This window comes from Coregonus clupeaformis, unplaced genomic scaffold (genome assembly GCF_020615455.1).
Source record: "Coregonus clupeaformis isolate EN_2021a unplaced genomic scaffold, ASM2061545v1 scaf0270, whole genome shotgun sequence".
Classification (NCBI taxonomy): domain Eukaryota; kingdom Metazoa; phylum Chordata; class Actinopteri; order Salmoniformes; family Salmonidae; genus Coregonus; species Coregonus clupeaformis.
Genome location: NW_025533725.1, coordinates 140403 through 168340, shown reverse-complemented (window position 1 = coordinate 168340; position 27938 = coordinate 140403). Strand labels below are relative to the sequence as shown.

Here is a 27938-nt window from a genome sequence, read left to right as displayed (position 1 = left end):
TATGCATCATGTCATGTTTTTACATAAGCTTACCAATTTCATAATACAGTTGTAAATAATCTTTGTATAGGAAATATTCTGATCTTGTTTCATTTTCTTGTTACAAGTGGATAAAAAAGGATGACATTTTTATTAACTAACTGTACAAAGGGCCCTATAATGAAATGTATACTATAATTTGCATGCCAATCTATTTTGACACTTGCCACACACATTCTTGAGGCTTGCTAAACTGGACTGACTTCATAGGTAATGCTGTTTTATGTCTTTAAAAAACACATTAATCTTTTACCTTTTCAAAAAAGAGTTTATATTTTTATTTTATCATTGGGAATTCAATTGTTTGGCGTAAATTCAACAAAGTATAGATAAAAACTCTCAAATCCATATTCTCACATATGTTTTTCTTAAAATAAACAATTAAATAGCAACATGCATGCTCCTTCAAGTGTCTTTCAGGGATGTTACATTGGGCCAAGTCCCTCCCATGCACAACCAAACAAAAGCAAACCAGTATCATTAAACACAACGTAGTCTCACTTTGTGGCAAACACACGTCTGGTTTGAGACTAAACACAACAGAACAATATTGGAATTCATCATACTGTTCAAATTCATTAGTCTTTAAGGACTGGTTTCCCCAGATGCAGATTAAGCCCAATCCAGTCCTAAAAAGCATGCTCAACGGAGATCTCCATTGAAAACACTTTAAGTCCTGGAAAAGTCTTAATAAGCACTTTTAGAATGTATTAGCACTCTGATTTTATGGGACATATTTTCAAACGTATGAGGTGAAAACTGTTTATGTTGACATCTGGGAGCGGTGCCTCCTATGCCATGACATTACAGGTAGTGAACAGAGGATGGTGGTGTAGCGGTACATTCCGTTCACCGATGTAGTTGGTTTCCACTTCACGATGTTGTATCAGGAGACAGTGCAGACTTCAGTCATCAGTTAGTGTATTCCCAATTGCATACCAGTAAGAAAACACAATGGGGTTGAACCAGGTTAAAAGTAGTGTATGCGCATTCAAGGGGTTAGGGGTCATGACTAGGGGTCTCTCTCTGACAAGTCTTTTTTCAACAAGTTCTTCCTTGAACACACAACAGCTCAGTTCTCCCCCTGTGGCTAATTGTGTGAGAGTCTCATATGGTCTGTCTGTTCCCAATACGCAGGTAGAGGGGGTTACATCAGTTTGAGACAAGTCTACACTGAGGGCGCTCGTTCGAGTTTATTAGGTGCCAGGGGGATCGTTTGAGTTTATTAGGTGCCAGGGAAGAGCCAGTGACCTGTAGTGCCTCCTTTCTTCACACCATAAAAGCTGCCCATCTCGGGAACACACTCTTCTTCTCTTCTTCCTTTAATACAGCTTTCTCAACTTTCTTCTTTCCTTCCTTCCTCAGTCCCTTTTCTCTGTCTTATCTTAGTAGCTGCTTTCATGGCCAGTCAGGATATAGAGGTTGCTCATGGCTGATGGGTTCTCTGTGGGGGTACTCTGAAGGACGATATCCCTATGCAAACGACAAGACAGCGTGATTGGTTTTCTCAGATAACCTTTGACCCCTTATGGGATCACACATAATGTGGTTTTCAAGGTAACGGGCCAGCTAGTGTTTGGAGCATACCTGTTTGTCCCCAAGACCCGGAATACTCTGCTTTCGTCTGTGATCTCCTGCGTGACCTACAAAGATGAATGTAAATGTATTTCACTGTTTCAGAGAGATAAAATACTTACAATGCAGATCAAGCATTTCTGGTTTGAATGAGCGCACAAGCATTTGGTGGAGGGAAGACATAGTAATGACCTCATTTGTGTGAAGACTCCTCCCTTTAAGACCATGCTTCCAGAAAGCCAGAACACTGTCCTGTAAACAAACTAACCACACAACAGTAATGTCACTAAAAATCTCCCACACATACGTAGTGTATAGCTGTAGCTACAGTACCTCATCCCTGTAGCTATGATTTGGTGATGAATTGAGAACATTCTATATAGTAAAGAATGACAATTGGGATTGAATGAAGTTTTTACTTAGTGTTTCAATGGGGAAGTCAAAGACCAGTTCAAAAGCCAGCTCCTTGGAAGGAAGCCCTTGTAGGGTGACAATCTTCACAGTCTCTGTAAATATACCATTAGTATTGGACATTAAAGGGCAGGTAGTGATAAGGACATTCCAGGGATATAATATATTCCAATCGAGCTCCAATAGACTCACTCTCCAGTGCAATGAGAACCGTGTCTCTGTCCAGCTGTGTTGCCTGCACGGCTCCAGGTCCGGTTCCGACAGGCATACTCTCTACACACACACACACACACACACACACACACACACACACACACACACACACACACACACAAAGAAAGAGAGAAATAGAGAGAAAGAGATAAATAGAGAGAAAGATAATTATACAATTCCTCTACACAATGTCTGAAATGGTCCACCCACGCTGACAGTGTGGTGAAGAAGGCACAACAAAGCCTCAGGAGGCTGATGAAATTTGGTTTGGCACCTAAAACCCTCACAAACTTTTACAGACGCACAATTGAGAGCATCCTGTCGGGCTGTATCACCGCCTGGTACGGCAACTGCACCGCCTGCAACCACAGGGCTCTCCAGAGGGTGGTGCGATCTGCTGAACGCATTACCGGGGGCAAACTACCCGCCCTCCAGGACACCTACAGCACCGGATGTCACAGGAAGGCCAAAAAGATAATTAAGGACATCAACCACCCGAGCCACTGCCTGTTCACCCCGCTATCATCCAGAAGGCAAGGTCAGTACAGGTGCATCAAAGCTGGGACCGAGAGAATGAAAAACAGCTTCTATCTCAAGGCCATCAGACTGTTAAATAGCCATCACTAGCACATTAGAGGCTGCTGCTGCCTATTGAAATCACTGGCCACTTTAAGAAATGAAACACTAGTCACTTTAATAATGTTTACATATCTTGCATTACTCATCTCATATGTATATACTGTATTCTATAATATTCTACTGTATCTTAGTGCATGCCGCTCTGTCATTGCTTGTCCATACATGTACATATTCTTAAATTCCATTCCTTACTTAGATTTGTGTGTATTGGGTATATGTTGTGAAATTGTTAGATATTACTTGTTAGATATTATTGCACTGTCGGAGCTAGAAGCACAAGCATTTCGCTACACCCGCAATAACATCTGCTAAACACGTGTATGTGACAAATAACATTTGATTTGATTTGAATGTCATACGGTTCAAATCCTGATGTCTAACATATCTGTGCTACCTGGTGAAGAGTTTGGTGTGCCGTTCAACTCTATGATATCAAACTTCAGTTGCTGGTTGGTTGGCGGTTTCCCTTCCTCTTCCTCTGCCGTACAGCCTCTTACGCCTACACACAACTGTGGAAACTCATCTGTCACTAACACCAGTAGCTCAAAGATAGGGAGCGGATCTGGTAGACGTATGTCTATATGCTGAGAGAAGGAGAGGGAAAAAAGAGAGCATAGGAAGATACATTTTACAAGTCTAACAGACATGGTTCATCTACATAAATTGTAAGTAATCATTTGAATACCACAATATTGCGTTTTGTTATGTTAATACGCACCTTGAGCTGCATAAACTTCTGCATGGGGTCATACCACAAGAGCAGAACTAGTCCAGACGGTACAGCCCCACACAGGAACGTACTGTCTGTGTATGGGTTCCTTGCTGCGGCAGAGAGAGAGGGAGGGAGAAAGAGCAATTGAATACATCAACTTTCTTGAACATAGTGCAATGCCAAATTACACTTACCCACACTGCATCTTCGACAGCTTTTAGTGTCTGGTATCTTCACAGTTACAGCATATTTCCTGCTGATGGACAAACGTTAAAAAAACGTTAAATTAGGAGATGCACATAAATTGAAGGCAAACTTAACCCGATAAAATTAATCCACGCACGCACACACACACACACACACACACACACACACACACACACACACACACACACACACACACACACACACACACACTCTCTCTACCTGGGGTTGATCCTCTCAGTGAGGCGGTTGGTACTGAGGGACAGGTGACTCTGTTTCTGCTGCTTGTGGCCTCTCTGTTCAAACAGAGCCATCAGACTGTGGGAGTACAGCTGGGAAGACTTCCCTGAGGATGGGGGAGTAGAGGGGAGGAATGGTAAGAACAAGTGTTCCAATTTAGCAGTGCTTTTTTGAGCTTGCCTGGTGCAATGGAACCAATGGAGTGCAAACCCCACCCACCTGGAAGTCAAGGTAGGCTCAAGCAAACACTCAAATACTATTTGAACCCAGATCTGGTTTGGAGTAGTGTAGTTGATGGTGTAGCATCCTATGACCAATCGGATAGGTGTGTGATTGGGTGAACGAAAAATGGGGATAGATTGTCCTACCTGATACGGACATCAAAACGTTGTTCATGACATACAGCCATGTACATCTCTGTGGGAGCAACTGTGGGGGAAGAGAGAGGTATTAGTGGTATGCTCAGGAATTCAACACAGGCTACCCATATTAATTCACCCTTTACCATATTCATAAATGTCTGTCCCACTACCTTCTCCAGAGTGTCCTCATGGAGCTCGTTGAGGTTGAGAGTATATACACCCTCCTCTGCCCCCAGAATAAGGTACTGATCTGAGGAAGAGAAACGACGATGTCTTGGTTCATATTCTAGGTCATATGTTATAACCTTATATTAACCTCTTTAACCCTTTCTGTAACCCTACCTCTGGTTTTAGGGAGGATCCAGGTCACAGCACAGTGGATCTTCAGAGGACAACCATTGAAGACTTTAGAGAAACAGGCACCCATCTATTAAACAAAACAATATACTGTATGTTTTAATATTGTGTTGACTAATTCTGCATTACTGTAAAATAGGCATGGTTAGACTATTGAAATGTGTCCAAAGTCCTTCTAGGCATAAGCAGTGTTGCAGTGAACATTCCATCAAGCGTTCGTTAGACCAATAGCCATTAGCTAGGTCTGTATGTAAGCATGTGTTGTTAGTTATTGGTGCAGCAGTGTCATTGGTCATGTCCCTGTACTGTAGGGCACATGCTGTTAAACAAGACCTCTGCACTTACATGGACTTGAGGGGTAGGAGGGAGTCCATGACAATCAGCTCTCTAGAAGTTAAAAAGGTTACACACAACAACATAAAGAGGGGTAAACTGTGTAGTTCAAATGAGAATGTTTAAATTAACGGAACAAAGCAGCAATGTAATGGGATCTGGCTGTTTGTTGACTATTCTGAATTCTCTCCTCCTACATTAATGTTACAAAAGGATTGTTTATTAAAGGGGATAAAACTGGATGTATTGAAACAGGTTATTAGGTTAACAAACCACACACTTTTTGGTTAACAACCCACACACTTGTTGGTTAACAAACCACACACTTGTTGGTTAACAAACCACACACCTTTTGTCACTATGTCCCTGGGTTGGATGAATGGCACTTTTCAACTATTGCGTTGAAATTTCACTTTATCCCAAGTGTCTGAATTTACATTGACTTAAACCCCAACCATGCTATGTACTGACAGCCTCGAATCCATACTATATCATGAAGCCAACTATCGTTGCCGTTACAGTATGGAGACTAATGTCCTGATATGTAGTGGGCCAACAATGCCTTGTGTTGTAAACTCACAGAGTCCTCTGTCTTTTTCCTCAGTGTGCTCCACTCTGGAGAGAGAGAGGTTTCCCTGCTCGGAGAAGTCACTCCCCCGGTCTTCTTCTCCGCCTGTACGGCGCTCCCCTCAGAAACACTGGGGTCACTGCACCACTGTCTGCTGATGTCCTGGGTAGCAGAACACCTGGCCAAGACTAGAGAACCACACGAGAGGAGGAGAGATGGGAGAACCCATTTTTCATGTTGAGACATGTTGTCAATCTTAGCATAAATGGGAAAAGATACGATTTGGATTAAAACACACAGAAGATTTACTGTATAATTTAACATATTACGATTGCATTAGAATGCACTACTCACTAGTCAAATACAGAACAACAATTATGTTGTCAATACAAATATTGACGTCAACATATAATGATCTCGGCACCCAGAACCAAATCAGTTGTCATGGCAGATTGACATATAACGTTTAAACATTGACTCTGTGTGTGGATGTTCAGTACCTGACATGGAGTTGTTGGGTGTATGGGTAGCGTCGGGCCCCAGGGTGGATCTGGGGCGGAGGGTGAGGTCCTTGTCCTCCAGGGTGGGACAGAAGGAGCCAATGGCAGGCAGGGAGGCTGTGGAAGGGCTGAATAACCCACTCTTCCTCCCACCTTTACCCCCCTACACAACCAAAGACAATAGACAAAACACCATCATATAATGCAATAGGAAATAGCTGAAAGGTAAAAAGGATTGTTTTCATATATTGCATTACACTATTTCAGAAGGTAGACTTTTGTTTTCTTGGGGTTCTGTTATTGGCACTTACGTCAGTAGATGGCACTCTTTTGATGGTTAAGCTCCTGGAAGAAATTGTCAATGGTAATATTGTTACTGAAGCACTCTGTGGTAAATCAAAGGTAAATCAGATTTCCTTTCCGTGTGGGATACTTGCTGTCATAATCAATAAACTGACATGGGTTCAATTATGTTGGAACTTAATAGGACAAGATCTGGAGCAGGGCTGGGTCAATGAAATGTAAAATATACAATCAAAATAGTTATTTTATTTTAAATATGCATACCCAACAATAATAATCAGTGGTCAAATATTCTATACTTCTTTACCAGATAAGGTCAAGTTACCATCAAAAGGTATTCATTTCAATGGATTAAACAAACTTCCACTGCTTCCTTGATAAGAGTTGCCACAGGGTAGAATAGTGCTGAATAGCCCTACCTCAGCTTCAGAGCTTCCTCCACACATTCTAACAGGCTCCTGAAATAGGAAGACAAGATGTTAATCTCTCTATGGAGCCACTTGTTCTGGTGTACATGATGTGACAGAGCACTGCCTGTTCTGTGACAATAGGAGCGTTGGAGCCAGAGTTCTCTCTCAATGAGGAAGCAAAGCTTTTCCTTTTACTGCAAATATGAGTCTATTGATAATGCATCTATGGATCGGGAGTTTTTTCAATATTGTTCTCGTCTCTAGTGGGGACGTCACGTCCATGGCCACACAAACACTGATAGTAGATTTGATATAATGCCCCTAATACTATGTCTTTGACATAATGCTACTACTTTTTAGAAAATTGGTGAAATGAGGAAGAGGATCATCTTACGGTGATTCAGTTTCATCTTCTGAGAGGTCCCAATCGTCTTCATACGAGCTTTGCTGAAATATGACGAAAAAACATACAACATACACATTTATAGTATCCCTGTTAATAGCATCTTTTAAACATGCCATACAAGAACTCATACATCTCGTAATCCCACTGCCCCAAATAGCCATTCTATGTTGACTTAAATGTCCCCCTACATGTCAAACACAGGAAATACATGTCACTCACCATATCAGGATAAGGCTGTGTGATTTTCCTCAACGGGGGCCCAAACTTCACTTGGTCAACTAAGGCAAGCACAGCTTAGTTAATCATGAGGAAAAGTTACACTTAAATACAATGTATGTACTTACAATTACTAACTGCTGAGACAAAATATGTTCTATGATAATTTTATGTATTATTATGTGATTCCTTTTACTATCAGTGTAAAATGCTGGTTAACCTGCTATGGCACTGTCCATATATTATCACTTGTTATGTAATCCAATCGATTGTTAAACTACTCTCTTGCTCAGGGGCACATTCTCACACATAGACTATATCACACTCATATCACACATCACAACCTAATGTGTTACAGTACTACCATCGGCTTCAACTCACTGTACCTCTCACCCCAGAAAACCTATTGTGATGCCCATCCACAACGACTCACAACATCCCTTTCTACTAACATGCCCTGGAACCTATTGTTTGTGCATACGAGATGAGTCACAACACCCCTCTCCACTACCACCTTCTATTTGTTTTCATGTTGACATTTTTGTCTATACATACGTTTTTTTTCCTGGTTGCTATAGAATGGACGCATTGTCCACCATCACCACACCCTGTGTATGCTGTAATCTCACTGATAGGAGACATAACAATAGTTCCTCAGTCACCCCCCCCCCCCACCTCCCCGACCCCCTCCTCACGCGTGGGACGCCAGAGTCATGGCAGAAAGGGAACATAGCATTTGCGTGTGCGGACAGTGCCACCTCTATGTGTCCCTCTGTGTTGGGTGACTGTGTGACTTGGTGACTTCATCTCCCCCCTTCAAGTCTCAATGGGCGTCTTGTAACAGGAGTCAGGACCCCAAGAGTCTTGTGTTGTGTGCTGCTTTGCACTCCTACATCGGTCTCAGTTCCATACATTAAGCCAGCAAGGGTGATGTTGACCTCAACTCTCCAAGCACACACAATACACAAGGATACACACACACACCCTCTCTAACTATAGATGAGTGTCCACTTGAATTATTGTGGACGGATGTACAGTCAAAGCCCATGTACAGCGTTCAGGGCAGAAGACTCTCATTGATGTTGATTCTGATGGTTTTGCAAATAGATCTTCTAGAACCCTTTTCACATATTGTGGTGATGATGCCATGTGTGGGCTGACGATGATGCTTCAGTGTCATAATTGTATAGGGATTTGAAGACTCACACTGCTCTTCAGACAGAGTCCTCTCCACAGGCAGGTGTTTCCCTGCAGACTGGATCTTATCAGGAGCAGCTTCTCCATTCTGCAGACAAACACACACACACACATATGTGTTATACACTCACATAATAAATCACATTAGGAACAAGCAATGTTCATGAGAGAGCTGGGTGATGGCCATGTGCTTGTGCGTGTGTGTGTGTGTGTGTCTTTGCGTGCATGCATGTGCGTCTGTCTGTCTATCGTCACCCGTCCTCACCTCCAGGTCGTTGTCATCCATGCTGTGTGTGGAGTGGAGGTCCGGGTTGTTGGCCATGTCCAGCAGCTCAATGATCAGGTTACGCGTCAGCAGCTGGGTCACAAACGGATGCTGGGGATACGACAAAGAGATTTAAAAAAGCTAATGACCTATAGCTCTCATACCCAAGAAAGCAAAGGTAACTGAATTAAATGACTATTGCCCCGCAGCACTCACTTCTGTCATCATGAAGTGCTTTGAGAGACTAGTCAAGGATCATATCACCTCTACCTTACCTGTCACCCTAGACCCACTTCAATTTGCTTACCGCCGCAATAGATCCACAGACGATGCAATCGCCATCACACTGCACACTGCCCTATCGCATCTGGACAAGAGGAATACCTATGAAAGAATGCTGTTCATTGTCTATAGCTCAGCATTCAACACCATAGTACCCTCCAAGCTCATCATTAAGCTCGAGGCCCTGGGTCTGAACCCTGACCTGTGCAACTGGGTCCTGGACTTCCTGACGGGCCGCCCCCAGGTGGTGAAGGTAGGAAACAACATCTCCACTTCGCTGATCCTCAACACTGGGGCCCCACAAGGGTGCGTGCTCAGCCCCCTCCTGTACTCTCTGTTCACCCATGACTGCGTGGCCAAGCACGCCTCCAACTCAATCATCAAGTTTGTAGACCACACAACAGTAGTAGGCTTGATTACCAACAATGACGAGACAGCCTACAGGGAGGAGGTGAGGGCTCTGGGAGTGTGGTCCCAGGAAAATAACATCTCACTCAACGTCAACAAAACAAAGGAGATGATCGTGGGCTTCAGGAAACAGTAGAGGGTGCACCCCCCTATCCACATCGACGGGACCGCAGTGGAGAAGGTGGAAAGTTTCAAGTTCCTTGGCGTACACATCATTGACAAACTGAAATGGTCCACCCACGCAGACAGTGTGGTGAAGAAGGCGCAACAGAGCCTCTTCAACCTCAGGAGGCTGAAGAAATTTGGCTTGGCACCTAAAACCCTCACAAACTTTTACAGATGCACAATTGAGAGCATCCTATCGGGCTGTATCACCGCCTGGTACGGCAACTGCACCGCCCGCAACCGCAGGGCTCTCCAGTGGGTGGTGTGTTCTGCCGAATGCATTACCGGGGGCAAACTACCCGCCCTCCAGGACACCTACAGCACCCGATGTTACAGGATGGCCAAAAAGATAATCGAGGACATCAACCACCGAGCCACTGCCTGTTCACCCCGCTATCATCCAGAAGGCGAGGTCAGTACAGGTGCATCAAAGCTGGGACCGAGAGAATCAAAAACAGCTTCTATCTCAAGGCCATCAGACTGTTAAATAGCCATCATTAGCACATTAGAGGCTGCTGCTGCCTATTGAAATCACTGGCCACTTTAAGAAATGGAACACTAGTCACTTTAATAATGTTTACATATCTTGCACTACTCATCTCATATGTATACAGTGCCTTGCAAAAGTATTCATCCCCCTTGGCGTTTTTCCTATTTTGTTGCATTACAACCTGTAATTTAAATGGATTTTTATTTGGATTTCATGTAATGGACATACACAAAATAGTCAAAATTGGTGAAGTGAAATGAAAAAAATGACTTGTTTCAAAAAATTCTAAAAGATAAATAACGGAAAAGTGGTGCATGCTTATGTATTCACCCCCTTTGCTATGAAGCCCCTATATAAGATCTGGTGCAACCAATTACCTTCAGAAGTCACATAATTAGTTAAATAAAGTCCACCTGTGTGCAATCTAAGTGTCACATGATCTCAGTATATATACACACCTGTTCTGAAAGGCCCCAGAGTCTGCAACACCACTAAGCAAGGGGCACCACCAAGCAAGCGGCACTATGAAGCTCTCCAAACAGGTCAGGGACAAAGTTGTGGAGAAGTACAGATCAGGGTTGGGTTATAAAAAATATCAGAAACTTTGAACATCCCACGGAGCACCATTAAATCCATTATTTAAAAAAAGGAAAGAAAATGGCACCACAACAAACCTGCCAAGAGAGGGCCGCACACCCAAAACCTCTCATCACCCCGAGAACACCATCCCCACAGTGAAGCATGGTGGTGGCAGCATCATAGTGTGAGGATGTTTTTCATCGGCAGGACAATGACCCTAAGCATACTACTAAAGCAACACTCGAGTGGTTTAAGGGGAAACATTTAAATGTCTTGGAATGGCCTAGTCAAAGCCCAGACCTCAATCCAATTGAGAATCTGTGGTATGACTTAAAGATTGCTGTACACCAGCGGAACCCATCAAACTTGAAGGAGCTAGAGAGTTTTGCCTTGAAGAATGGGCAAATATCCCAGTGGCTAGATGTGCCAAGCTTATAGAGACATACCCCAAGAGACTTGCAGCTGTAATTGCTGCAAAAGGTGGCTCTACAAAGTATTGATTTTGGGAGGGTGTGAATAGTTATGCACGCTCAAGTTTTCTGTTTTTTTGTCTTATTTCTTGTTTGTTTCACAATAAAAAATATTTTGCATCTTCAAAGTGGTAGGCATGTTGTGTAAATCAAATGATACAAATCCCCCCAAAATTCATTTAAATTCCAGGTTGTAAGGCAACAAAATAGGAAAAACGCCAAGGGGGGTGAATACTTTCGCAAGCCACTGTTTACTGTATTCTATAACATTCTACTGTATCTTAGTCCATGCCGCTCTGTCATTGCTTGTCCATATATGTATATATTCTTAAATTCCATTCCTTACTTAGATTTGTGTGTATTGGGTATATGTTGTGAAATTGTTAGATATTACTTGTTAGATATTACTGCACTGTCGGAGCTAGAAGCACAAGCATTTCGCTACACCCGCAATAACATCTGCTAAACACGTGTATGTGACAAATAACATTTGATTTGATTAATATAGCTCTACATCAATAAATAACCTCATCATTACTTTCCTTGATCTCTCACAGCTCCTGAGGCCCTGTTAGGGGTTCCTATTAACCATAGACATGAACACAGGATCCTAGGATCGCTATGCTTTTAGCAGCTCAATCAGAGGCTCTCGTCCAGAGGCTCTGTCTACAATGGGCTTTTCATGAATGTTTCCTCCGCTTGTTTATAGAGAGAGGAACGCAATGTGCTCTTAGTAGTGTACAGAAGTGTACCTGCAGTAAGGTCTCGGACGACGGTCTCTTCCTGGGGTTCTTAATGAGGGTCATCTTCACAAAGCTCTGGAACCCCGCAGACCTGCAGAGAGAGGAGGGAGGGAGGGAGGGAGGGAGGGAGGCAGGGAGGGAGGGAGGGAGATGAGACAGCAAAAATGCATAACCATATTCAGAGATATGGAGAATATCAATGCTGCATTCAAAGAACAGTCTAGTGTCAGGAAGATGCTTTTAGAGAACATGTATTTCACAGATGATGCATTGTGAGGTGTGTGAATTGTTCTAGGAATACGGTGTGCTCATGTTCATCTCACCACTTGGTCTTGTCCTTGAGCCTGGGTGGCTGGAAGCTGCTTTTCGACATTAACATCAAGGCTCTGGAACATAGTTTTAATCGTTTGAAATGTTAACACAGTGGAAAACTTAGCCTGTTCGTAGATCTGTTTATTGTGTGCTTTAGCCAGCTCCTTTGTCATTTGCTGACATGTTTGCCATAACAACGAACACTACAGAGGGGGTTGCCAAAAGCACAAACAGGTCTGCTACCAGGCTTGAGATTTTGTTGTTGTTGTCACACACAAAGCTATGATACCATACTGGATCCAGAGGTATGTCGATAACCCGCAAAATGCAACATAACACAAATATCTATCCATCATAATTTATCTCTCTTTCATCCAAATTTTCAGTGCAATTATTGTGGATTTAGAGGAGTGAAAGAAAAGGGGACGTAAACTATCTATTGTTGATGTTAAGGCTAGAGTCTAGATGGGACTGGTATGGAGTCTGCCTGTCTCTGTCTATGTCTGTGTCTCTGTCTGGATCTCTGCCTTTCTGTGTCTGTATCTCTGCCTCTGTCTCAGTTTGTGTCTGTGCCTCTGTCTGTGTCTGTGCCTGTGTCTCTGTCTGTTGTCTCAGAGCTCACCTCATAGGGTGGAGGTCAAACATGGGTGGCTGGAGCTCTGCCAGCTCGATGGCCGTGATGCCCACCGCCCAGATGTCACACAGATGGTTGTACCCGCCCTTCTTCTCCACTGCTGCCACCTCCGGTGCCATCCTGGCATGGGTACATAAACACCAGTCAGGTAAAATGGGATATTGGGGGGTATGCATTATGATGTGGTTATAATGCATTGTAAGACTTGTCATAAGGACATATGACCCCCTTATAAAGTGTCTCATAGTCATCCTGAAAGAACTTGTCCAAAAAAGGAAACGTATGACTACTGTATGACGTATCAGTGTCTGCCTAAATAACCATGGTAGAGTTTTCAATGAAAGTCATAACATTGAAGGTCGTGGTTTGAGTCCAGTTATCTTACCAGTACGGAGTTCCTATAAAAGACTTCCTCTTGGTTACAGAAGCACTGATCTCAGCAGCAACTCCAAAATCAGCTGCATGGAAACAAAATACAGAATCCAATATGTTTTATGAGTGGTTTATTTTTAGCACGCTAGTTAACCTCAAAGTTATCGCAGACCATGTGTATGAATGTGTGTGTGTGTGTGTGTGTGTGTGTTTGTAATTGATGGTATAGAATAGATGTTCACTGACCCAGTTTGACATCTCCTCGTTCTGTGATAAGGATATTCGCTCCCTATAGACAGATGGACACACACACACACACACACAAAGATATGAGCTCACAAAGATGCACATAGAGCCATACACTGACAATAACATACCGTTATGTCAAAATTATACCTTTATGTCTCTATGCATTTTACTTGTTTCGTGCAGGTGGTACAAGCCCTGTTGAATAAGAAAAACACAGAAACAGTTTGACAAATCTCTCAATCTCATCCTCAGTTCACCCTACAAGCCCATAGAGCCAGTCACAACACAACAGTGGGCAAAAATCACAAAGTGCTGACAAAAATAAGGGAGGTAATGTTATGTTGCTGTGCTGTGTGTGGTGTCACGAAATATGCTGCATTGCTTCCCTGTGGTTAGAAAGACATGATTATACCAGTGGCTTATATTCATGGGTGCCAAGGGAAGCCAGACTTCCCCCCAAAAAACTCTCTGTGTTTCATAATTTTCCTTCAATTCGCAAGAGGTTGAATGTATCTCATTGGAGAAAACATCAGAGCGAGCGAAACAGTGCCCCTCTGTCTCTGTACCTGTAAGCCATCTATCTGATGCTGTCTGGTCAAAAATAGTATGACATTGTTGCCGCCCGTAGCATTGAATGCAAGGGAAACCAGCGAGCATTTGGCTTCCATTGATTAAAAAAATATATTAAATGATAGCCAATCAGCATTGGGCTAAACTGAGTGAGCTCAACTGTGAATGGTCCTGGAGCACCAAAAATAAAGTGTCAAGGGAATTTGGACTTGTGGTTTTACTTAATTCTCCGTACCGGCCAATGATTAACACAGAGATTCTGATCTAACCATAAATTACATTTACATTTTACATTTTAGTCATTTAGCAGACGCTCTTATCCAGAGCGACTTACAGTTAGTGAGTGCATACATTTAATTCTTTATACTGGCCCCCCGTGGGAATCGAACCCACAACCCTGGCGTTGCAAACACCATGCTCTACCAACTGAGCTACATCCCTGCCGGCCATTCCCTCACCTACCCTGGACGAAGCTGGGCAAATTGTGCGCCGCCCCATGGGTCGCCACATTGTGCAAACTGGCCTGAAAGGATGGAAGTTCAATATGTACAGTACCGGTCAAAAGTTTTTGAACACCTACTCATTCAAGGGTTTTTCTTTATTTTTACTATTTTCTACATTGTAGAATAATAGTGAAGACATCAAAACTATGAAATAACACATATGGAATCATGTAGCAACCAAAAAAGTGTTAAACAAATCAAAATATATTTTATATTTGAGATTCTTAAAATAGTCACCCTTTGCCTTGATGACAGCTTTGCACACTCTTAGCATTCTCTCAACCAGCTTCATGAGGTAGTCACCTGGAATGCATTTCAATTAACAGGTGTGCTTCTTAAAAGTGAATTTGTGGAATTTCTTTACTTCTTAATGTGTTTGAGCCAAACAGTTGTGTTGTGACAAGGTTACTACATGATTCCATATGTGTTATTTCATAGTTTTGATGTCATCACTATTATTCTACAATGTAGAAAATAGTAAAAATAAAGAAAAACCCTTGAATGAGTAGGTGTTCTAAAACTTTTGACCGGTAGTATAGATAGATATAGAAGGCTAATGTTAACTAGCTGGTCTGGCACATCGTTGCCCATGAAAAGAAGTTAGGCTAGCGAGCAAGCATTTTAGCCAGGTAGCCTAGGACAACAAAAAATAAAAGTGTGTACTGTATGACAGAGTCATGAAAGAAAGGTGGATGGCATTGGCGTTTCTGGTTGAGTCAACATGTTCTTTTCTACTTGCAAGCGCGCGCACACACACACACAGAAATCAGAACCATGGACAGCCACATCATATTTAGCTTACGTTGATTGGACTAAATTGTTTTTGGTATCCTTTAGTTGTCACTGTATTAGACTAAGCATAGGTGATTTGATGATGTTGAAATGTTGAAGTTGAAATGGTGCTGGAATAGTGGAGGCAGCTCCTGTTTTCTTTGTGACTTGCGGTAACTCTCCGTGGTTCTAAATCAATAGTTGTTTAGTAGTCCGAAAAGGTTGGAATCATTAACTTGCTTGACCATGCTGTAGTAGGTCATGTAACTGTCTGTTTGTGGACTTCACCGGACAGATGTTGCTCTCCGGTTTTGTGATGAAACCAAGGTGTGGTTGAATTTATTCTGCCACTGTATCTTCTTATTGTCTCGGCATTAGGCCTATATATCACAGTGAAAAGGGATATGAACTAACAGTTTATAGGGCAAACAACGCAATTATCACAACACATACAATGCCTTCAGAAAGTATTCAGACCCCTTGACTTTTTCCCCATTTTGTTACATTACAGCCTTATTCTAAAATTGATTAAATAAATAAAAATCCTCAGCAATCTACACACAATACCCCATAACGACAAGCGAAAACAGGTTTGTCTAAATTTTGGCACATTTATAAAAAATAAAAAACAGAAATACCTTATTTACATAAGTATTCAGACCCTTTGCTATGAGACTGAGCAATCGGGGAGAAGGGTTTTGGTCAGGGAGGTGACGAAGAACCTGGTGGTCACTCTGACAGAGCTCTAGAGTTCCTCTGTGGAGATGGGAGAACCTTCCAGAAGGACAACCATCTCTGCAGCACTCCACCAATCAGGCCTTTATGGTAGAGTGACCAGACGGAAGCCACTCCTCAGTAAAAGGCACATGACAGCCCGCTTGGAGTTTGCCAAAAGGCACCTAAAGACTCTCAGACCATGAGAAACAAGATTCTCTGGTCTGATGAAACCAAGACTGAACTCTTTGGCCTGAATGCCAAGCGTCACGTCTGGAGGAAATCTGGCACCATGGTGGTGGAAGCATCATGCTGTGGGGATGTTTTTCAGCGCCAGGGACTGGGAGACTAGTCAGGATCGAGGCAAAGATGAACGGAGCAAAGTACAGAGAGATCCTTGATGAAAACCTGCTCCAGAGTGCTCAGGACCTCAGACTGGGGCTAAGGTTCAACTTCCAACAGGACAACGACCCCAAGACAACGCAGGAGTGGCTTCAGGACAAGTCTCTGAATGTCCTTGAGTGGCCCAGCCAGAGCACGGACTTGAACTCGATCTAACATCTTTGGAGAGACCTGAAAATAGCTGTGCAGTGACGCTCCCCATCCAACCTGACAGAGCTTGAGAGGATCTGCAGAGTAGAATGGGAGAAACTCCCCAAATACAAGTGTGCTAAGCTTGTAGCGTCATACCCAAGAAGACTCAAGGCTATAATCGCTGCCAAAGGTGCTTCAACAAAGTACTGAGTAAAGGGTCTGAATACTTACAATGGCAAGAAAAAGTAATGTGAACCCTTTGGAATTACCTGGATTTCCGCATAAATTGGTCATAAAATTTGATCTGATCTTCATCTAAGTCACATCAATAGACAAACACAGTCTGCTTAAACTAATAACACACAAACAATTATACGTTTTCATGTCTTTATTAAATACAGGGTGGAAAACGTATGTGAACCCTTGGATTTAATAATTGGTTGACCCTCCTTTGGCAGCAATAACCTCAACCAAACGTTTTCTGTAGTTGCGGAACAGACCTGCACAATGGTCAGGAGGAATTTTGGACCATTCCTCTTTACAAAACTGTTTCAGTTCAGCAATATTCTTGGGGTGTCTGGTGTGAACCGCTCTCTTGAGGTCATGCCACAGCATCTCAATCGGGTTGAGGTCAGGACTCTGACTGGGCCACTCCAGAAGGCGTATTGTCTTCTGTTGAAGCTATTCTGTTGTTGATTTACTTCTGTGTTTTGGGTTGTTGTCCTGTTGCATCGCCCAACTTCTGTTGAGCTTCAATTGGTGGACAGATAGCCTTACATTCTCCTGCAAAATGTCTTGATAAACTTGGGAATTCATTTTTCCGTCGATGATAGCAAGCTATCCAGGCACTGAGGCAGCAAAGCAGCCCCAAACCATGATGCTCCCTCCACCATACTTTACAGTTGGGATGAGGTTTTGATGTTGGTGTGCTGTGCCTTTTGTTCTCCACACATAGTGTTGTGTGTTCCTTCCAAACAACTCAACTTTAGTTTAATCTGTCCACAGAACATCCAGGTGCTTTTTTGCGAACTTCAGACGAGCAGCAATGTTTTTTTTGGACAGCAATTGCTTCCTCTGTGGTATCCTCCCATGAACACCATTCTTGTTTAGTGTTCTACGTATCATAGACTCGTCAACAGAGATGTTAGCATGTTCCAGAGATTTCCGTAAGTCTTTAGCTGACACTCTAGGATTCTTCTTAACCTCATTGAGCATTCTGCGCTGTGTTCTTGCAGTCATATTTGCAGGACGGCCACTCCTAGGGAGAGTAGCAACAGTGCTGAACTTTCTCCTTTTATAGACAATTTGTCTTACCGTGTACTGATGAACATCAAGGCTTTTAGATATAGTTTTGTAACCCTTTTCAGCTTTATGCAAGTAAACAATTCTTAATATTAGGTCTTCTGGGATCTCTTTTGTTCGAGGCATGGTTCACATCAGACAATGCTTCTTGTGAATAGCAAACTCACATTTTTGAGTGTTTTTTATAGGGCAGGGCAGCTCTAACCAACATCTCCAATCTCGTCTCATTGATTGGACTCCAGGTTAGCTGACTCCTGACTCCAATTAGCTTTTGGAGAAGTCATTAGCCTAGGGGTTCACATACCCTTTCCAACCTACACTGTGACTGTTTAAATGATGTATTCAATATAGACAAGACAAATACAATAATGTGTGTGTTATTAGTTTAAGCACACTGTGTTTGTCTATTGTTGTGACTTAGATGAAGATCAGATCAAATTCTATGACCAATTTATGCAGAAATCTAGGTAATTCCAAAGGGTTCACATACTTTTTCTTGCCACTGTATGTCAATGTCATATTTCCGTTTTCTATTTTTAATAAATTAGCAAAACTTTCTAAAAACCTGTTTTTGCTCTGTCATTATAGGGTATTGTGTGTAGATTGATGAGGGGGAAAAAACAATGTAATACATTTTATAATAAGGCTGTAACCTAACAAAATGTGGGAAAAGTCATGGGATCTGAATACTTTCCGAATTCACTGTAGGTTGTAATATGGCATTTTTTCCTGGCTTGGCTTCCTCAGTGATTTTATCCACACACCGCTACTGGATTATACTGTGACCGTATGTCACAGTTAGGAAAGTGACAGAACTCAGAACTTATAGTACATCACTGGGCTGACTAACCTGGAGGGTTTCTCTGCAGATGTAGGCTATCTGCTTCTCCTTTAAAGGCCCAGTCACTGTGGAAATACCAGTAGAGACCTGAGATTAATGGCCATGCAAGGGAGGAAGGAAAATACACAGCTATAAAGTAAGGTCAATTCAGTTGTAGCAATACATACCGTGGTAAATGTCTTGTAACGACCCCCCTCCACAGTACTCCATACATATCCACAATTTAGTGTTTCTGCAAAAATGGGAGATACAGTTTTATTACCAGTCGGGAATGCATTCTGTTGTCTTTCCAGACAAAAAAATCGGAGTATGGATTAAAGGATTTTTTTGACCAATCGCCAGTGGCGGCTCCTGAAAAAATTCTCAGGGGGGGCAATTTTTCTGATGATTTAGGTGACCTACACACATTTTAAAAAAGATATGTCCAGCAACAACATGAAGACAGGGGCAGCATATAAGTCAATACCAGAAGCATTTATTGACTGATCTCAAAAGTGTTGGCTTACCAGGGTTGGTGGAGCCCTCAGTTTCATCTTTGCCTCGCAAAGCTAACTCAAACACTCCGCAAAACTTCACACACTGGATTAGCCAGCTGAGGATGTGGCGGTTCTTGCTAATGTCGTAGTAAATATATTTGTTATAGTGAATATGGAATATGATATGTTGAGTAAAATGTTGTGCTAAGATCTATTTAGGTCAGGAGCTGGTTATAAGTTCTGTTCCTATCCAATAACAATGGACAAAAAGGGTCCTATCTTGTCAGCCTTGTCAGCAGGTGGCCAAGGACAACACCCACGCCATAGGCCTCTCAGTTCTTCCAACTCACGAGTTCTTGCTCTGAGGACACACACACACACACACACAAACACACACACACACACATCATCACTGTTAAACACACACACACACACACACACACACACATCATCACTGTTAAACACACACACACACACACACAAAAATCCCCTCTCTTAGGCTGAACATTTGAAGACAGAGAACCCGACTCAGAGCCAATGCAACAGTGACAGTAGCCTGGAGGGGACCTCGCCCAACTCATCAGGACCAATCAGAAGATCAGAACTACTAGATTCAACCTACTTCATTTATTGCATAAAATGTCTGCACAGTGCACACAATGTTTCGGGGCTCTCTTCAGATAATAATAATAATATGCCATTTAGCAGACGCTTTTATCCAAAGCGACTTACAGTCATGCGTGCATACATTTTTGTGTATGGGTGGTCCCGGGATCGAACCCACTACCTTGGCGTTACAAGCGCCGTGCTCTACCAGCTGAGCTACAGAAAGTGGATACTCATGGATGCGCATCGCAATTGTAAAATGTCAACACAATTGGAGACACCACGTCATTTTTGGAGACATGTTATTGACAGTAAACTATTGTAGATGCGACTGCTAACTAAATAAAACATTTTAGCTGGCTAGCTAATCATCTTAGCTAAATGTGGGGCAAACAATTCAGTTATTTACCGTTAATTTGAGGGATTGGGGTGAAAGAAATCGAGTTACATAGTGATACTTTACGATATACTGTATTGACAATATCGCAATATTTTAGCGCTAGTTGGCTGTACCTGCACCAAAACACCATTATTGTTCGTTCATAGCTTGTTCTCAATCTTTTCACATTGGGAGACAATTTGTTTTCAGCACTTTTATTTCCATGACTGATCAAAACTCGTTCTCATGGCTTTCTGATCCCTCTGCAACAGACATATGGTGCGCAATAAAATCACAGTATCGAATCGCAATACGTATAGAATCATGAGACTCGCAATGCATATATCTTATCGTGAGGTTCCTGGCAATTCCCAGCCCAAGTTCATTTGCCACAACAAATCTCTTCGCTAGCAAACGCGATGTCTTCTCCAAAACGGCAATGTGTCTCCAGCAATGTTTACTTTTTTGACGTTCTATGGCATCTCCACTTTCCAAGCATATATGACCACATGTAATATTTTGGTAAGTGATGCAAATAGTGAACTATGTAGGGCCAGGATGTAAAATATATGTAGCTGCAGCAATTTCTCTTATCTGATATGGTAAGTAATGGGGCTTAATGTATAGCTCCCTAAGAGTTTGACGAACGGGTCCGTGCACGCGATTCCAGATATCTTTACCTCTGAATAAACTGCCTTTATTATACCATATCCACCCTGTCCAAAGTCTCTACTTGGTCTCAGTTCTCCAGTAAACTTGTGATTATCAACACTAACCTCATCGTTGTGGCGGCGGACAGCTAGCCTGTATCCCTCATCCAGTTGAGTGGCAATGTTCTTTTTCGTTCGTACCAATTTTTGGAAAATCCTCGGGTGTAGGACTTTCCGCCTTTAGTAGAAACCTGTTGAATTATTAAATTTGGTCTGGGAGGTCCTAATTGTTTCGTTGCCAATTTATCTTGATTTGTTCGCCGACAAAAAGGAACTTCTTTCAAAGAGACAATCGAAGTTGCACTGCCATTTTGACAGTAATAGTGAATTGATTGATGAGGCTACCCGCTCTTTTCTTAGTTACGTTCATGGTTATGTTACGTATGACGAAAGCGCGTAAGTGCAAGCCCTCAGACACCCATAGAGATTGTATTGAAAGCTCTGATATTTGAAAAAAATAGATTTTACATGGGAGTCTATGACAGACTTCTGGGCGATTTTCAACCTGACTGAAATCGCCCCAAAAGGGGGGGTGGCCATTTGAAGCACGACTTTAGCCTGATTGGACATTTAGTGGCAGATCAGACCAGACGTCTAGATTACAACACTGATAACTACTGTTGCCGTGATATAATTGATTAGAAAAAAAATCCCTTCCTTTTCCCGTTTGGCAGTGCGTCGCCCATATCGCCCTATTGAACACACCGCCCCTGCCAATCGCTATGAACTTGGTTGTAGAGGAGAATGGAGTAGGGACGGTTTCGCCATCCAAACAAATCACAATATTATCTGACCTTGAAATTACAGAGGTAACATTCAGACGTTCCAAGAGGACTAAGCTAAAAAGGTGAAAACCTTGAGTAAAATAATTTGGGACTCAGCAACAGTGTGGGTGTATGCGCGCACATACACACACATATGCGACGTGCATACACGCATACGTTTTTTTCCTGTGTGTATGCATGCGCTTGTTAATGACTGTATTCTATAAACAACAGAGCTTTTTGTGTGTATCATATTCATTTTGAGTGCCACAATTGCTGTAGTGTGGGAGAGAATGTTGCATTCTAAATCCTAGTAGTGGGTGTTTGAGGTAAGAGTGGAATTCAACACATCCAAGAACACCCCAATCCAAGGAATTCCACGGATGGACGTGGACTCTCATGAAGTGTAAAATTAGACAAGCTTAAAGATGTACCTGTGATAGCTGCCGAAATAGGCCACAATATTCTTGTGCTTGCATTCCTTCATCATAGTGATCTCCTGTTGGATGGATGTGATGTCATCACCTAAACAGGGAGAATGTAGGTCACATTTCCTGACATCTCAAAACAAATACTAATACTAGTACTAGAACTACTACAACTACTAGCTACTTCTACTTCAACTACTAGCCTACCACTACTACTACTACTACTAGCCTACTACTACTAGCCCACTACTACTACTACTACTAGTACAACTAGCCTACTACTACTGCTGCTAGTAGTAGTAGTTAACTGTGTCACACACACAATAGATTGTCTATAAAGAATTAAGAATGTACTACACAAAGCATGCATGAAGGCAAAACACGCAAGAAATAACGCATAATACAGGTCTGACAAGACTGAGCTGTTCACTTACCAGGATCCAGTTTGACTATTTTGATGGCCGCCATTGCGGAACTCTTGATTTTGCGAGCCTGAAAGAGAGGGTGAACTTAGATGTGAGTGATTAATACTGTGAACTTTATACAGGGAATACAGGCTACAGAACAACATGCTCGTGTATTAGTCAGCAGTACATAGACCTACAGCACTAGACACCTACATTGGGGACCAATGTAATCAGTTTCCTCGCGTCAATTGCATCAACTTGCTGATGTCTCATTGCAATTGTTCTATTTACAACAGTCAATTAGCTGTTTACAATCATTAAAAAATATATATATACAATTTATAACTGTAAATACAATTTCTAAGTATTGGCAATGGAATACTGTACATAACAGCTAATGCAATCTGAATACCAAATATCTAGATCTATATAGTTATGATAGTCCTATTTGTGAAATTCAAATGAAAAGCAATTTTCATTTTCAAAAACCCCTAGTCAGCCATCTTGATGATAAAAGACCCAATATTAGACCCTGGGCTGGCCGAGCTGGTCGCATGCTGTCTCTGACCTTCAGCTTCACCTTGTAGAAATGCAACAGCAGGAGACAGAGACAGGCGCTGCTGGGGACACTATAGTAGTGAGAGGTATTTTCTACACAGTCCCAGGTTGTATCTGAAACGACATCCTATTCCCTCTATAGTGCACTACTCAAAAGTGATGTACTGTATAGGGAATAGTGTGTCACTTCAGACGCAGACCCAGATCCTTAAGTCTATATCAGGACATAAGGGAGAACAAGGGGAAAAGTCCCTGACTTTGAATCCAGAGGATGTTGTTTATAATGTCCATCCGACGTTCGTCCATCATTTCCTCTTGTTTTATCCTTTAAACATGGATTGCTCCCATTCTTTCTGACAGGTCAAACGGTAAAATGACGTCAGGTCGTAACTCTATGCCCAACAAAGATAGAATCAGCCAATGGGCTATCAGGTTGCCTGTAGAAAAAACCTGAAGCTTGGCTACACAGACTTCCTGTTTTTTTCCTGTTATACCAGAGCACTTCCTGTGACTAAAGTGACAGTAATGTCTCTTTAAGGTTCACCACTGGGCAGCATGAAATAACAGTGTGTTGTGGGATAGAGTTGACAGACAATGGTAATGAAAAGAAAACTTTACCACTACTTTGATCAAAGTTCCAAAAGTAGTTCTTTCTCACAGGGCTTGATCATTGAAATTCCACACAATAAAAACACAGACGGCTTCTCCCTACTTTTCCATACAATAATTCAGAAGTACAGTGGGGAAAAAAAGTATTTAGTCAGCCACCAATTGTGCAAGTTCTCCCACTTAAAAAGATGAGAGAGGCCTGTAATTTCCATCATAGGTACACGTCAACTATGACAGACAAAATGAGAAAAAAAAATCTAGAAAATCACATTGTAGGATTTTTAATGAATTTATTTGCAAATTATGGTGGAAAATAAGTATTTGGTCACCTACAAACAAGCAAGATTTCTGGCTCTCACAGACCTGTAACAACTTCTTTAAGAGGCTCCTCTGTCCTCCACTCGTTACCTGTATTAATGGCACCTGTTTGAACTTGTTATCAGTATAAAAGACACCTGTCCACAACCTCAAACAGTCACACTCCAAACTCCACTATGGCCAAGACCAACGAGCTGTCAAAGGACACCAGAAACAAAATTGTAGACCTGCACCAGGCTGGGAAGACTGAATCTGCAATAGGTAAGCAGCTTGGTTTGAAGAAATCAACTGTGGGGAGCAATTATTAGGAAATGGAAGACATACAAGACCACTGATAATCTCCCCTCGATCTGGGGCTCCACGCAAGATCTCACCCTGTGGGGTCAAAATGATCACAAGAACGGTGAGCAAAAATCCCAGAACCACACGGGGGGGACCTAGTGAATGACCTGCAGAGAGCTGGGACCAAAGTAACAAAGCCTACCATCAGTAACACACTACGCCGCCAGGGACTCAAATCATGCAGTGCCAGACGTGTCCCCCTGCTTAAGCCAGTACATGTCCAGGCCCATCTGAAGTTTGCTAGAGTGCATTTGGATGATCCAGAAGAGGATTGGGAGAATGTCATATGGTCAGATGAAACCAAAATATAACTTTTTGGTAAAAACTCAACTCGTCGTGTTTGGAGGACAAAGAATGCTGAGTTGCATCCAAAGAACACCATACCTACTGTGAAGCATGGGGGTGGAAACATCATGCTTTGGGGCTGTTTTTCTGCAAAGGGACCAGGACGACTGATCCGTGTAAAGGAAAGAATGAATGGGGCCATGTATCGTGAGATTTTGAGTGAAAACCTCCTTCTATCAGCAAGGGCATTGAAGATGAAACGTGGCTGGGTCTTTCAGCATGACAATGATCCCAAACACACCGCCGGGCAACGAAGGAGTGGCTTCGTAAGAAGCATTTCAAGGTCCTGGAGTGGCCTAGCCAGTCTCCATATCTCAACCCCATAGAAAATCTTTGGAGGGAGTTGAAAGGGTATATAACAAAGTATTGAGAAACTTTTGTTATTGACCAAATACTTATTTTCCACCATAATTTGCAAATAAATTCATTAAAAATCCTACAATGTGATTTTCTGGATTTTTTTTCTCATTTTGTCTATCATAGTTGACGTGTACCTATGATGAAAATGACAGGCCTCTCTCATCTTTTTAAGTGGGAGAACTTGCACAATTGGTGGCTGACTAAATACTTTTTTTCCACACTGTATGTTGCACTAAACTGGCCTCGAGACATTATTGATATTCAGTGAGAGATAGATCCCACAACTGCAACAACAGCACAAATGGAAATGTGTGTGTGTGTGTGATGTAACTTGCAATAACAAACAACTAGCAGCCCCACAGTGTGACAGTGATGACTGGGCTCTGCAGTGCTGCTGCTGGTTTGTAAAACATATTTCTGTTCTGTTGTTTTCCCCTACCACTGAACCTCAGGCAATCTCAGTCAGGTGACAGGTCATAAGTTTATAACCATGAATGTACGTACGTATGACTCCTCAACCTGTCTTTGGCCTAGTTTCACCAGACTACAAGACAAAATAACTATTCACTCGTAAAAGCAACCTCCCACTGAGGTCTTTGAGATTAATATCAGGGCAACTTTAGAGGCATGAAATCTATGCTTTCTTGTCTGACATGGGCTTCATTCTTTATTTACATAGCTGCAACAGGTCACACACTCGAGAGCAGAACCCTCAGCTGAGTAGCTGAAGGGTTTCCTGGATCTTGTGAACAACGGTCATCTAATGAATGTCCACAGGGTCAGAGAGCCCACTAGATCACATGGCCAGTGGTTTGATCCCTGACCTCCACAGAGCTCGAGTAAGGATGGAGAAACAGAACAGTGGAGGAGAGGAGGAGAACAGCGAGGTAGTGGGAGGTGATAATAGGCCATTGTCTATGGAACAGTAACAGTTTCTCCATTCACAGCAGGCAGGCACAGCCCGGGCAGTGACATGGCGCTAAGGCATGGCAGGGGTGGTACAACATTACATAACGTCAAGACTGAGTGAAACAGGGGACATGTCAAGGGGACATTTTGAATTGATCATATTCATAAAGCATTAGACCAAAAGTTAACATAATTGTGCTTCCTGTAAATGTTGTCTGTTGTGTCTGTTTTACATTTGTAGCCTATTGGATACCAAATGTTTCGGGCAGGGGAGGAGGCACACAGCAATTTGAGTCTGTTGCTCTTGCAGGATAATAATAATAATAATAATATGCCATTTAGCAGACGCTTTTATCCAAAGCGACTTACAGTCATGTGTGCATACATTTTTGTGTATGGGTGGTCCCGGGGATCGAACCCACTACCTTGGCGTTACAAGCGCCGTGCTCTACCAGCTGAGCTACAGAGGATGCATGTATTAGACATTCAGGGTGGGATCACCGGATGTTTTTACCCTGCAGCTCACATCCCCAAGTCAAAATAGATGAGACTGACTAAAAAATACCTTATTGATAGTCAAGATACATAAAACATAAATGCTGATAAAAGTCACAGTGCCCTTCCTTTCTTGCAACATCCCTGGTCTTAAAAAGGTGATCTATGACATAAGACTAGTCATTTAAAAAAACAGCACAAAATGAGAGTATATTGCAGATAGCTTTTTAGTATTGCTGAGAGGAGAGCTAATAAAAAGTTATAGTAATGAAATGCCTTGAGCCCTGACAAATGTTCCTGTAGTGGCCTGTGTCCTGATGGATGTTCCACTAATGGACCAGCCCGGATGCCATCCCAGCCGGATTATGAATACTGAACGGCAGATTAGTGTATGGGCATTCACCATAGGCACTAAAGGCATCATTAAGATGTGGGCTCATTGACTATTCCCGCATTATTCTCATTTAGCGGTCACACAGGCAGGGGCGCCATACCCAACCTGTTACCATATAGTTATTGGTTACCTGTATACCCCTTATTTGTTGAGTGGTCATAAATTAAGTTTAACATAGAATATGATGTTAAGAGCGTTAAAGTTTGATTAGATTTTAGAGAAAAGACACCTTGATAAAAAGGTATGGTGGCTGCTCTTCTATCCAGTTTTGAATGTTTAGCCTGTCAACATAAAATGCAAAACAAATTCCATTGTGGAATACATGAAAAAAAAAAAGTGTTCATAAACAGCTAGGCTACGTTGGTTTAATATGACTTGACATGTCAACGTCGTAGCCTAAACCATAGGTAGCCTATTAAAACGCATAAATGCGCATACCTCCAAGACGATCTGATATTTTCCCCACTCACGACTCACCTTGAACACATCTCCGTACGTGCCACTCCCAATACGATGAATTAACTCGTAATCATTCAACGGGTCCAAAAAAGAGACTCCAATAGTAGTATCCATGCTTGCAGACAGAACTGCGTCTGGTCTCTCACGCACGTTTCTATTCACTCATGACAACAATACATACAGCGAATCAACAACTGTGTGCGCCATATAGTTGCAGTAAACCCTGGGGCGCAGTCTCGAGTGAATACTACACCACGACTCTTCTGACCAAGCAAATATAACTGATAGCCTGACAGTAACAGTATTGATTACGTCGCCTGACACCACAAATATCCTTCTTCCGAGTCATTCATGTTATTCTAAGCGAACCCGCCAGATCATGCACGGTGTGTATGTATCAAGTCAAGTGATCTCAATTCCGAAGTCTTAGACTATTGGCGCATGACAGAATTGTACTGCTCATTAAAGCAGACGAGCAGATGATGCACAC

The 27938-nt window shown here is 42.3% G+C and overlaps 1 protein-coding gene across 3 annotated transcripts; it reads right to left on the bottom strand.

Moving 5' to 3' along the window:
* Positions 1-286: 286 nt before the first annotated feature.
* Positions 287-27872, bottom strand: LOC121554389 (mitogen-activated protein kinase kinase kinase kinase 2). Of its 3 annotated transcripts, XM_041867954.2 has the most exons (32): positions 27467-27872; positions 22687-22744; positions 22259-22349; positions 19057-19121; positions 18899-18954; positions 13802-13849; positions 13652-13694; positions 13419-13491; positions 13022-13153; positions 12411-12473; positions 12097-12178; positions 8951-9061; positions 8695-8773; positions 7492-7550; positions 7261-7313; positions 6876-6914; positions 6465-6498; positions 6154-6316; positions 5666-5841; positions 5098-5139; positions 4738-4822; positions 4566-4645; positions 4402-4462; positions 4016-4139; positions 3784-3845; positions 3596-3699; positions 3272-3461; positions 2218-2298; positions 2034-2120; positions 1807-1877; positions 1627-1682; positions 287-1512 (listed from the first exon to the last, which is right to left on the bottom strand). In XM_041867954.2, the coding sequence occupies exons 1-32, from the start codon at positions 27560-27562 to the stop codon at positions 1425-1427; spliced, it is 2652 nt and encodes an 883-aa protein (XP_041723888.2). In that variant the 5' UTR covers positions 27563-27872; the 3' UTR covers positions 287-1424. The 3 variants fall into 3 exon arrangements, with proteins under 3 accessions (XP_041723888.2, XP_041723889.2, XP_041723890.2); XM_041867955.2 differs by lacking the exon at positions 5098-5139; XM_041867956.2 differs by lacking the exons at positions 1807-1877; positions 2034-2120.
* Between the last annotated feature and the right edge of the window lie 66 nt (positions 27873-27938).